The following is a 13,152-nucleotide window of genomic DNA, read 5'->3' on the forward strand; positions in this document are numbered from 1 at the left end:
GGCCATTCAGCCCATCTTGCTAGTTTGGTTGTTAGTAGCTTATTGATCCCAGAATCTCATCAAGCAGCTTCTTGAAGGATCCCAGGGTGTCAGCTTCAACAACATTACTGGGGAGTTGGTTCCAGACCCTCACAATTCTCTGTGTAAAAAAGTGCCTCCTATTTTCTGTTCTGAATGCCCCTTTATCTAATCTCCATTTGTGACACCTGGTCCTTGTTTTTTTTTTAGGTTAAAAAACGTCCCCTGGGTCGACATTGTCTATACCTTTTAGGATTTTGAATGCTTGATTCAGATCACCGCGTAGTCTTCTTTGTTCAAGACTGAATAGATTCAATTCTTTTAGCCTGTCTGCTTACAACATGCCTTTTAAACCCGGGATAATTCTGGTTGCTCTTCTTTGCACTCTTTCTAGAGCAGCAATATCCTTTTTGTAACGAGGTGACCAGAACTGAACACAATATTCTAGGTGAGGTCTTACTAATGCATTGTAAAGTTTTAACATTACTTCCCTTGATTTAAATTCAACACTTCTCACAATATATCCGAGCATCTTGTTGGCCTTTTTTATAGCTTCTCCACATTGTCTAGATGAAGACATTTCCGAGTTAACATAAACTCCTAGGTCTTTTTCATAGATTCCTTCTTCAATTTCAGTATCTTCCATATGATATTTATAATGCACATTTTTATTGCCTGCGTGCAGTACTTTACACTTTTCTCTATTAAATGTCATTTGCTATGTGTCTGCCCAGTTCTGAATGCTGTCTAGATCATTTTGAATGACCTTTGCTGCAGTAACAGTGGTTGCCACTCCTCCTATTTTTGTGTCGTCTGCAAATTTAACAAGTTTGCTTATTATACCAGAATCTAAATCATTAATGTAGATTAGGAATAGCAGAGGACCTAATACTGATCCCTGTGGTACACCAGTGGTTACCTCGCTCCATTTTGAGGTTTCTCCTCTAATCAATACTTTCTGTTTTCTACATGTTAACCACTCCCTAATCCATGTGCATGCATTTCCTTGAATCCCTACTGCGTTCAGTTTGAGAATTAATCTTTTATGCAGGACTTTGTCAAAAGCTTTCTGGAAATCTAAATAAACCATGTTGTATGCGTTGCAATTATCCATTGTCGATGTTGCATCCTCAAAAAAATCAAGCAGGTTAGTTAGACGCGATCTCCCTTTCCTAAAACCACGCTGACTATCTCCCAGGATACTGTTACCATATAGGTAATTTTCCATTTGGGATCTTCTTATAGTTTCCATAAGTTTACATATAATAGAAGTCAGGCTTATTGGTCTGTAGTTACCTGGTTCGGTTTTGTCTCCCTTTTTGTGGATTGGTATTACGTTTGCAAATCTCCAGTCTGTCGGTACAACCCGTGTGTCAAGAGGCATGATTTAAGGTGGATATGTGATGGCCAGAAACACAAAGGATTACTGTACCTTTTTTAACCTGTTATAAATCACAAAAATTAAGATAGGACTCAGGACTTTATATGCTCTTGAAACTGTTGGACCACCCCTAGCACATTCCTCTTTTGATTAATTTAACCATTTTGTTGTTTTTACTTGCCCTGCTAGCTCTCTGCTGGTGCAGGGAAGCCTTCCATTCTATGTCTTTGGTTAAGGCTGAAAGCTATGGGTTTTGAATTTTGTTTCTGGTTTCTAATGAAATTTGACATTTAGTGGTGAGAGAACAGCAGTGCGAGGATCAGGGCTTGATTACCGAGCTCTAATTGACGATAATTAGGGGAGCCTGTGATTGTGATTGTTTCTAATTTTGCTATTAATTGTAATGAATGATTTGATTGAGGATACATTTGGTACAGTGCTGAGGGCATAGATTTATTCATCTCCGTACTCAATCCCTCTTGAATTACTCGGAGTGGAATATCTCTATCCAGCCTCCTGAAATGTATTACAGTAGCAGTACTCTCTCTTATTTCCTTTCTTCATCACAAAACTCGTTTGCGCTATAATCAGCCTGCTGTATAATAAGGCCCTGTAATCACAGGTCACCGAAAGGCAAATATCTCAACACATCAACTGTATTGTACTGATTGAAACTGGTTGATGTAAATGTTTCAGGCTACGAACTGCATATTATTATGTACTAGATTGTGAATAGTTTTAAAATATAACTAATAAATGAAGTGTGCTATATTTATTTGCTGTCACCAAGCAGATGAAATGTACAATCTTTAGATTCAATCTCAGATCATAATAACAGGTTTAGAAATGCAGTAGTAGGTTCGATACGGAATGAAAAGAAGCGAACGTCCAGGCATATGTCTTTGTGTTGTACTATACACCGGCACAACATTGTATTAGTTTCAATATTGAATGTAAATGCTGGTAGTGTCACGTGAGCTGTTCAGTGTGTTGATATGTAAATAAGACCTGTTTGTCTGCAGGGCGTATCAACTTCTACCTCCGTCTCGATCTCCTGCCTGTCACTCAGCAGGGAATGCACGTAGCCACATGGCAGACGGATACCCTGTCACAAGCATTAATACCCTGTATCTGTCTAAACAAGGCCCTAATAAAAGCTGAATCTCAAAACAATAATTGTGTGAATATAGTAATTCTTTCAGCTGTGTATAATGGCATTTAAAACAGGACTCATTTATCCGCCTACTTACATATCCTGCCTTACTGTGGTCCAACAGCAGTCGGATATGCGACGGATTGCTCTGTGTGTGTATAGATAGATAGATATCATATGAAAGAACATCTGTTCATGACTACATTGAAAATCTTTGAAAAGTTTGAAATCCTCAATCAGCATCATAGTAAAATAAACAGTAGCACCATGTATACCATTGATGAACATGGATTTCGGTTGTTTTCTTGCTCTGGAGTTTAATGCATTTAAATGTAATGCTGTGCAAATCTATTGTTCATGAATAGGGGAGGGTCAGTTCATCCTCCAGTTTAAATGAAATGAAGTACCATTTAAATATTCTCTGCTCCGATACCAATAACCAGAGGCAGTGAGCCAGAGTGTCAATCCCAGCTCAGCCAACCTTGGGCAAGTCTGTCATCTCTGTCTGCTCACCCCAGCTGGAAAACTTGGGTAGAAGCAACAGGACATGCTCTGGGAGAGTGAGGGGCTGTAACTTGGCCGTACTGTAAGGGAAATCATTTCCAAATAAGTAACTTGCAGGAAGAAACTTCTTTTATTTCACAAAGCCACTAATGAAGCCTGACAAACAGCAAGCACATCCCAGACTTGGATGTATCCAAGCACTCTGAATTTACTATTGAAACAGCAATCCTACAGCTGCAGAAAGTATTTTAGATTTCCCTTAGCCCCCAGATAAACAAGCAGCATGGCCTGTAGCTGTGGGTGCTCTGGTGGGATTGCCCACTTTGGGTCTGCTGTCCCCTGCTGTGCCCAGCTCACTCTTAAAGATAGGAACCGGCTCTGCTGTCAGAATAACTAATGGCCAAATTAGGGATGGTATTGTACACTGGCTAATAGCAACGATCACATTAATTATGAAATGTGCATCCATTGGGATGTAACCCCCTTCTTTCACCCGAAGCCACATTAAATAAATGTAGTTTGACACTACAACAAACCTTTTATGTTAAACAATAAAGAGCTGCCAGTGTCGTGCTGGGGCTTAGCAGACCAATGTGGGTGCGATTCATTTGGCCTTCCTGCCCCCAGCTGTCTGTGAAACCTAATGACTGTCCTAAGGGTGTACTGGAGCTCCCTCAGCTCTGTCACAGGCACCAGGAACGATGGTTCTGATGATGCAACCCCCCTCCTGAACTGGGGAGCAGGTTAATATCACATTTATAAAATCACTTACAAGAGGCATCACCTGCATCCAGTCCTCTACCCTTCGTGACAGAAAGCTTCCCCCTCGGCTACCAACATACCCATTTATTACCAAGCGCAGCGCGTACCCCAGATCTCTGACAGCCTTTCTAATGACTCCAGTTTTTTTTTCTTATTTTTGTTTTATTATCCCCATATTGATGGCCTAAAGCAAACATAGTTCAAGTCAGATATTTTTATTTGACCAACAACAAGCTTTTAGAACTATGTTAAAGGACATGGGATGATTAGGTAATAATTTGCCTACAGGGGTAGATCAAAATGTAAATACCTTTCAAAATGTTTTTTTTTTTGCATACTGTCAGGATTATATCGTGTGGTTAATAATTAGTGAGAATGTGTGAAGTGTATAGACAGCATTCAAGACCAGTGCCATGTCGTAAGCAACAGATATTCAAGCATGTTGTTGATTCTGACAACATGTATCACATATCAAAACAACTGTAATACCATGTCTGGTTTCTAAACTATTTCTTGTATAACTGGAATGATGTTAAGGTCTATACATAATCATTTAGCCTTGTTGGCATTTGATCTCTGATTAGGATTTGGGCCAGAAATTAATAATATTGCTAGTGCAAACACGCAGCAAGAAAATTGAATTTAAAACCTAGGTTGGCACTCCTTTGTAAGACAGTATTTATCAGGAATGCAATATTTCACTGAATTCTTCTGATGTTTTCACAGCTAACGGGACAACAGACTCTCTGTGCTCCAGCCCCATTGTGTCAAGCACAACCAGCCCAAAGTTGGAGCCCCCACCATCGCCCCACGCCAACCGCAAGAAACACAGGCGAAAAAAGAGCACGGGTGCAACCAAGCCAGATGGGCCCACGACGGGCAATGAAGGTAGGCAGAGGGAGAGAGGAAGCAGCTTCAACTTCACTCCCTGACCCGTTGCAGTTGCTGCAATTCAAAACGGCTTTGCTTTTGAGAATCACCAGCTCATTCTAGCTTTAGAATGGCAAAGGCTTCCATCAGTGCTTTCTGCAAGCGTCCTAGGCTGTGTTCTGGGGCTTTGAAATGGGTCTGTACAGAAAGGCCTGAATGGGATGTTCTTAGCTTGTGATGAAAAAGTATGGTGCAGCAGTTAGACACGCTTAGACAGTATAGATCTAGTAAATACAATTACAGAAGTCAAGGAAGGTCAAGTTTGTGGCCTTGGCAAACACTACAACCATAGTTATGAGGACTGCACACATTGAAAAATAGGAGATGTCTAACATTTGGATTTCTGCTCATGGGAAATACAGCAAAACTACTCTCTTTATTTCCTGATTTTTAACTGCTCCCCACCCTGGGCTGCTATCCATTTTGCCTGTCAATACTCATCCAGTTCCTAACAACTGATTGATCTCAACACTTTGCCAAGTCTGGTCTTAAAGAACACAAGATCCCAATAATTTAGCATCAACAATGTGGCTTGGGAACCCATTCCATCCATCACTCCTCCTGTCATATTCCAAGTCTGTCTCCACTGAATTTCCAACGGTGTCCTCTGGCCCTGGTTTCTGAGTGCCCTGCTCTTCCCATTAGGGAGCACCTGCTACTGTTCTAATACTAAAGGGCAAATCATCCTCCTTCTAATTAGTTTAACCATTTAAAGAGTTTTCCAATTACTCCTAAGTTATTTCATTTTTTTAACTGTAACACTTCAAGGTTTTAAAGCTTCAGTATTGATCCCCATAGAGGCACAGAGAAGATCCTGCAGCCAAGTAAATAAATAATACACAAATTAAAATAAAAATCGAAAAGCTTATATGGTACTTCCTCAGGGCAGAGTGAGTATAAATATAAATCTCCTCAAGTTCCCACCATGTCAGGCTCATGACTGCATATTGTATGTGAGCCGTTGTGAAGAGTTCAGCTGCTTCCCGCTCCCATTATCTCCGCTGATTAGATTAGTCTCACTCTTTCTTTCTTCCTGCCCGCCTGCCTGAACGCAGGGCTATAATAGGAGTTGGACAAAACAGTTTCAGCATCAATCAAGGCGAGGGGATAAAAGAGTGAACGGAAGGACCATTTATTTTCGAGACTTATGCCAGGTTAATCCCAGTGACAGATCGCAAATGCAGCTGACAAAATCAGAGGGGCAGCAATGTGTTCACACAGGTGATGACGAGATTGTTTATGGATTAAGGTTTGGTAGCTACAGCAGTAATGCACTGCTGCTACAAGGTGTGTTTTTGTGCTTGTTTTAAACAAACTGAGCAGCCGAGTGTAATATCTTAAACTGGTCAAGTGCCATTAAAGTTTGTACACATTCTTTTAATCTTTCTTAAGGAGAAATGGGAGCTTCACATCTAAAGGCAAGGAATCATGCAACAGTTGCTAATGAATGAGGGAATTGAGAGATTTGGAAAGCCAGTCATTTACAGTGATTTCCATGCATTTTTTGTTGTTGTTTAAAAGACCCTGATTTATTGACTACATTGATAATTAATTTTCCTTTCACTACTAAAAATCTAAGCTCTTACCGATATTAAAAACCATTTGCAAAAAAAGTGAATGAAAACTAAACCAGCCGAGTGGCCCAAAAACTGCGTTTTTTTTTTTTTGACAAACACACATTTATAAAAAATATTATCATGTTAAGTTAGTTTTATAATGGCTTATAATATTCACTTGCTCTATGAAATCATTTAGTGTTTGTAGTTGACGCTGTAAATGAAGTGGTCTCCTAGACTCCCCTGGTTTCTATAGTAGTTTTTAGAAACTCGATGCATGTACCGAGTTGCTGCCTGATACTCGTGCCAGTTCAGCAATTCAGACATTCTGTCAGTCATGGCTGCCTGCATTACTGTGACGTTAAAGACAAGAAGTAGAATATATATATATATATATATATATATAACCAAAAGCAAATTAAGTTAAAAAGTTCTACAACATTAAGAAATGTTGGCTCATTCATACTTATGCACAAAGTTGGAGTTATTTAAAGACCTATTTTTTTCAAAGTCTGTTTTGGGCATCAAATTGTACACAACCATGTGCACATTGTAATGAACACATGGTTGCAAGTTGTTACTTATTCTACTACTTTTACATTTTGCTACGTCCACATGTTGGGTTGTTTTTTGATTATGAATACTAGTTTTTGGCTGTAAAAATCTGAAAAAACGAAATTAGATTTATATCTATCCATATGCTACAACGCTAAATACATTTTGCAAGCCAAAATAAATTAATCTTATGTGTTTACTAAAATATAATCAGCACTTTATTTAGAATTCTGAGATCTTCAGTTCATTTTTTATCAATATCCTATTAGTATCTGCATGTCTGTTCTAGTGGGCTATTCCAGAATACAGACATATTGCTTAAATATCTGAGTCACTCATCTATAAAATCCCAGGTTGTCTGTCTTTAACAAAAGAAAAAAAAGAAAGGTGGTTAGATCTTTGAATAAATTGCTATCAGTTTATCTCATTTACGAGGTAATCAAAGCCAGAGAATGCACAGAGAAATTGAATTTTAGTTGTTCTGAAGTATCATAAATCAAAGGAGCTGTTGCCTTTTGAAAAAAAAAAAAAAATTGCCGTGTTAATGGGGATGTGCCAAGACATGCGAGGGAGCCTCTGAAAAGTTACTGCATCAGCACAAAACTGAGATGATCTCAAAAGATTTCACTTATTCAATCTGGTACATATAATACATATAGCAGCAAATACAATACATTAAAAAAAAATGTACACTACTATTTTTTAATTCAGAATTTTTTTTTTTTTTTAGCAGACGCCTTTATCCAAGGCGACTTACAGAGACTAGGGTGTGTGAACTATGCATCAGCTGCAGAGTCACTTACAACTACGTCTCACCCGAAAGACGAAGCACAAGGAGGTTAAGTGACTTGCTCAGGGTCACACAATGAGTCAGTGGCTGTGGTGGGATTTGAACTGGGGGACCTCTTGGTTACAAGCCCGTTTCTTTAACCTCTGGACCGCACAGCCTCCTTAATTGAAGTTTTTAAAAGAATTTGCCTCACATCAAGGTCTTACCTTATAGGAAATAGACAACATATTATTTTCTCCAGTAAAACAGTCTGGAACCTTTAACCCAGAGGAAGCAACCCCTATAAGCTTGGGGTTCCAGCCCTAAAACTAAGGTAAACATTTATATATTTAAAAATAAATATATTGGTTTCCTTCGACAACATTTTTTATCAAGCCCTGCTGTATTTACTGTACTGCAAAAACAAGGTTTTAGACACTCAATAATAATGCTCATTGGGGTTTGTACCATATCTGTCTCCTAACCTAAGCCAGACATTTAGTCATAGTCAAGTGATATCTATACAATACAAACTGCACTTCTTGTTTGACATTGAAATGGGATTTAACGTTTACCTCCCAGGCTTGCATCTTTCAGACATCCCCTAATCCCTGTTCCCCTGTCATAGCCGGAGCTCCCAGGGATAATGAACTTCTCATGTGCTTAAAGAATGATGCAGGATGCATGGCGAGACCGCTGACAGCCCCTTAATGTGTTTCGCAGCGGCCGCCCAATGATGGGCTTTTTGTCTTCGTTTTTTAGGTCTAAAACCCACGGGAAAATTGATGGCCGATAAAGAGTTTTGTTCTGGAGCGGCGTCTGTGATTAATGCCAACTGTCAGGGACTGTCATTAATGTATTTCTTTTAAAAAGTGTTTAAAATGTTCATTGTTTTGTGCATTTTACAGCACTGTACTGAAGTGCGCTTGTTTGAGTTAGAGGAAGAGAACACATTTAGATGGACAGGTTTGCAAATGAGTGACAGTATTCACATTTCTTATTTTGTCCCAAATGGAGAATTGAGGTGCTTCTGTTGCAGTAACGGAAGTGTAAGTACAAAATAAGTTTACTACTGAGTGTATTTTAATGATGTTACAGTATATTTAATTTCCTAAAAGTTTTACATTTTAATATTAAACATTTTAACTTGAACAGATTTTAAATGTTGGTAACCCATAAAAAGAAGCGCTGCAAAAGAGTGTACCAATAAATCACTATAATAGTATAGAATACTGAAGTGTGTACAACACTAATGTGCATTTGGATTAGACTATGAATAAATACTGAATAGTAAATAAATATTCTTACACTGTATAGTTACTCTTCTGTAAGCTTATCTATATTTCACATGCATATTACTGGTAACATTATGACACAATTCTTAACATTTTACATTTCGATAACTTTTAAACTCTAAACTATTGCCACACCTAGTTGTGAGCTCTTTATTGTGAGCAGCACTGGATGTGTGTTTTGCAAGATTATGGCATAGTAGAATCCTGGAGTTGATGCTTGTGTACAGTACCTTGAGTATACTGTAGTATGTGGAGACTTTAGATAGTGACATGAATTTGTTGCAAGGTCATGTAAATTATGGTGATAGCATCTTGAGCCATTAAGTTTGACCAAGAAGATCAAGCGGAGAGGTGACTTGGAATGGAGCCACTATATTGAACACAGGCAGTGCCGTATACTAGCACTGTGTGTTGTGGCTAGTATTCAGGCAGGATGAACAGACAGCTTCAGCTATGCTGCCTACACAGTCATACACCCTGCTCTGCCAGAGGTCTGAGCTAACCCTTCTTGATGGGTATATCCTAATCCCAGTGTAAACTCCAGGATTATCCCATATTAGTGAGGATCATGCCCATTGTTCCTGGAGCTCGAATAGCCATAACCCTTCAGTGTTTTATCAATAGGTCATTTTCAAAGCCCAGACTCCCCAGGCTTTGGCATGTACTGAAACAACTCTCCTCTTAGTTTGATATAGTGTAGTTTTTTTTTTTTTTTAAACAAAGTTTTAGGTGTGTCATCTAAAAAAAACCAAAAAAAAACTACACTATATCAAACTAAGAGGAGTTGTTTGTTTTTGTTTCTGCAAGTCATGTGTTAACTTTCTTTTTCTTTAATTTTCTTTGTCTTGCTTTTCTTTTTTCATTCTCTTTCTTTCTGATCTTGTATTTTTACTCTGATGAAGGCACTAACCAGAACTTTTCCCCAAAAGGTTTACATTAGAACTTGATTTTTTTAGCTGTTGAACTGAACGGAATTGTAACAAAAAAAAATAAATAAATAAAATATGCCTGGTAATGTACATGAGCATTAATGCCTGACACTTGAAATGTATTCTATAGTCCCAGTAGCTTTTAGAGAACTGGAAGGAACCCTGACTGACAAGCTCTGGTCTATGTAATGCCCCCTGTCTTCTGTCTACTATATGATCGCGCAAATAGACTGATGCGCTTATGTATAGGTTGTGTGCTTATACTTCTTTGAACTTTTCTTCAGCTGTAGGGGTGCTTTCTTCTGAGACAGGTGCATAGGCATATATATATAACCAAATGAGTGATTTGCATTTTCTCAGACAACAGTGTATACCCAAGTATAAGCTCCTGCTCCTATTTGTGTGGTTATGTCGTCCTTGTGATCCTGTTCAGGGGACCCTTTGGGATCTACTATTTAAGAATTCAGTGTGTTTACAAGGGAAATGTTAAGAGCCATCGGATTTCATGATTCCCTTGGAAGGGTGATGCAACCAAAGACACTCATCCTTAGGAATGCCAGCTGTTTGAAAACAGATGTCAACAGCTGTATACAGAAAACAAATGCAAACAAAGATGACTTTGGGTGGTTCTTTGCTGAACCTGCTGTAGAGTTTGCATCAGTTTGTCAGCTTGAATACCTAAAATGTATTTAAAAAGTACCTCCCATTATAACCAGTTGCAACAAAGAGGCTTGTAGTTCAGCTTACATCTACAGTATAAGAAGTTGTTTTTGTGTGCTAGGTGTGATTGCACAGCCACATACCCCTACTGCCTCCACAAGGATTAGATTCTTCTAATGATGGGTGTTTATCTCAACATTTTGTATTGTCATTCCTCTATTTGCTCATTTCACAAATCTCTCCCTAGAGCCTGAGCCTTTGTAATGGTCCAGCTCTGATTGCGCGACTCTGGGTAAGGAAAGGATTTGCTGTCACAGAGTGCAAGTGCATCAAAGTTTAAGTGCAATTTTTTTAATGCTTTGCTTCCTTGTCTGCTTGTATGTGTTTTCTTTGCAATTCTTTCCTATTTTGCTGGAGTATCCCTGAGGCCTGACTGTGTATAATGGCCCTGTCCTGATTGCACTAATACAGGTTAGGAATATTGGGTTTAATGATCTGCAAAATGAGGAGGCAGTGCTCTGACATTTATGAATGGTGCTCTCTGTTTGTTCTACTGAACAGGTCGTTAATTTGCAGAAATCAGTAACACCGCTCTTTATAATGATCTGATACATTTACACCCTCCCAACTGAAAATAAATTGTACAACTAGTCGCCCCCATACAACCAGCCTACCAACCAACCAGACACAAGCCTTACGAAAAAAGGATCGTAGACCTTCAGGACAAACAGGATTTCAGATGATTTTTCTATCTTTTGGGACATCACTCAGCTGTCAGCTGTCAGACTACTGAAATTTGAATTAGTTTCCTCAGGAAGGTCCAGCTGGGTGCTGCATCTTGTTTCTAGTGTTTTGTGATATATTGAGGTGATTCAGTGCTCTCCCCAGTTAACCTCTATTTCTGAGCTGAAACCTTATAGGGGCAATAGAGTGAGGAAAGGAGGTTTGGAAATAAGTAAAAATGTAGGTCTTTACTGTGTGTAATCTCCCCAAAACAGTGTCTCTCTTACCATGTGGGGTCCCCTTTCAAATATAAAATATAACCATTAAATAACAGGATAAATCTCTTGTAGTCCAAATTACCTGAGCACTTATAGCAAAGCTGCTCCTTTAAGAGCCCCGTATGCATCAGACGTCGTCTTTGCACCCAGGAGATAAATACGAGTGACGCATAAGGCTCAGCGCCATTTTCTGTTTCAGCCTTTCCCTGAGGAAGGAGTGAGCTCTGAGTTTAAGTCAGAACTACGGAGATAAGTTGATTTAATTCACTTTTTCTCTCATTTAATATTTTGAAATAATTTAGCTTTTTAAGCGATAATTCTTAATTAGCTTTAGGTTCTGATTTAAGTCCCCTCCGTGGCCATGTGCCATGGATTCAGTACCTAAGTTCACGCTCTCTCCCTTGCTGTTCGGCTCATCATAAGTCAATATAAAAAGTCGGTAACGCTTTATATTTCGTGGCATGAATTAATATTAAATAGCTATGCAATTGCATATTAAATTAATGTTACATTTAATATTTAGTAAATATGCAATAGTTGGTTTCTTGCCAAATGTTAACCAAATGTCGATTGAAAATGTAATTGCTTATCACGTCCATTTGTATTACGTTCTGTTACCCTTGAAAATATATAATAATTTCCCATTGTTTACATGTTTCTAATTGAAAATACAGTTAATCTGACTTAAATGTTAATGGAAAGTAACAAGGAATAATTAAACGTAAATTTAATATCAATTGCATATCTATTAAATATTAATTTAACATTTAATTTGATATGCAAGTACATATTAATATTCATTTATGCCACACAATATAAAGCTTTGCCAGAAAGTCTTGCTAGCTCCTTTTCATATACACAGTGCTCCCTCACTATAAGGCTCTCGATTTATAACGCGCCTCGGCTACAACGCTCCTACAACATGTCCCCCAATTCCCTATACTAGTGATTCATGCAATAATTCTACAGTAAATACAGTACCGGTGTTGTTCAAACTGTAATCAGATCAAAGTTTATTGATATAGCGCCCTTCATACAGGTGTATCTCAAAGCACTTTACAGAACAAAACAGTCAAATTTATAAAAACAAAACAAACATGTCCGATTGAAACAAGTTTAAGAAATATAAAATGTAAATACCAGTAACTAAATTTATATATATATATATATATATATATATATATATATATATATATATATATATATACAGACATGCTCAAATTTGTTGGTACCCCTCCACAAAGAATGAAGAATGGACAATTTTCTCTGAAATAACTTGAAACTGACAAAAGTAATTGGCATCCACCATTGTTTATTCCATATTTAATAGAAATCAGACTTTGCTTTTGATTTTTTATTCTACATAATATTGTAAATAAGAAAACAAATGAAAATGGCATGGACAAAAATGATGGGACCGCTAACCTAATATTTTGTTGCACAACCTTTAGAGGCAATCACTGCAATCAAACGTTTTCTGTAGCTCTCAATGAGACTTCTGCACCTGTTAACAGGTAGTTTGGCCCACTCTTCCTGAGCAAACTGCTCCAGCTGTCTCAGGTTTGATGGGTGCCTTCTCCAGACTGGAAGTTTCAGCTCTTTCCATAGATGTTCGATAGGATTCAGATCAGGACTCATA

General features: G+C 38.2%; 1 protein-coding gene across 5 annotated transcripts in view; it reads left to right on the forward strand.

Moving 5' to 3' along the window:
* Positions 1-13,152, forward strand: part of LOC117435284 (arf-GAP with GTPase, ANK repeat and PH domain-containing protein 3) — a 240,588-nt gene that overhangs the window by 189,987 nt on the left and 37,449 nt on the right. For all 5 annotated transcript variants that reach the window (XM_034058331.3, XM_059017460.1, XM_059017445.1 and 2 more), the window contains one exon: positions 4,545-4,706. In XM_034058331.3, coding sequence (XP_033914222.1) covers positions 4,545-4,706 — 162 coding nt within the window. The remainder of the gene's footprint in view (positions 1-4,544; positions 4,707-13,152) is intronic.

Source organism: Acipenser ruthenus, chromosome 3, assembly GCF_902713425.1.
Source record: "Acipenser ruthenus chromosome 3, fAciRut3.2 maternal haplotype, whole genome shotgun sequence".
NCBI lineage: Eukaryota > Metazoa > Chordata > Actinopteri > Acipenseriformes > Acipenseridae > Acipenser > Acipenser ruthenus.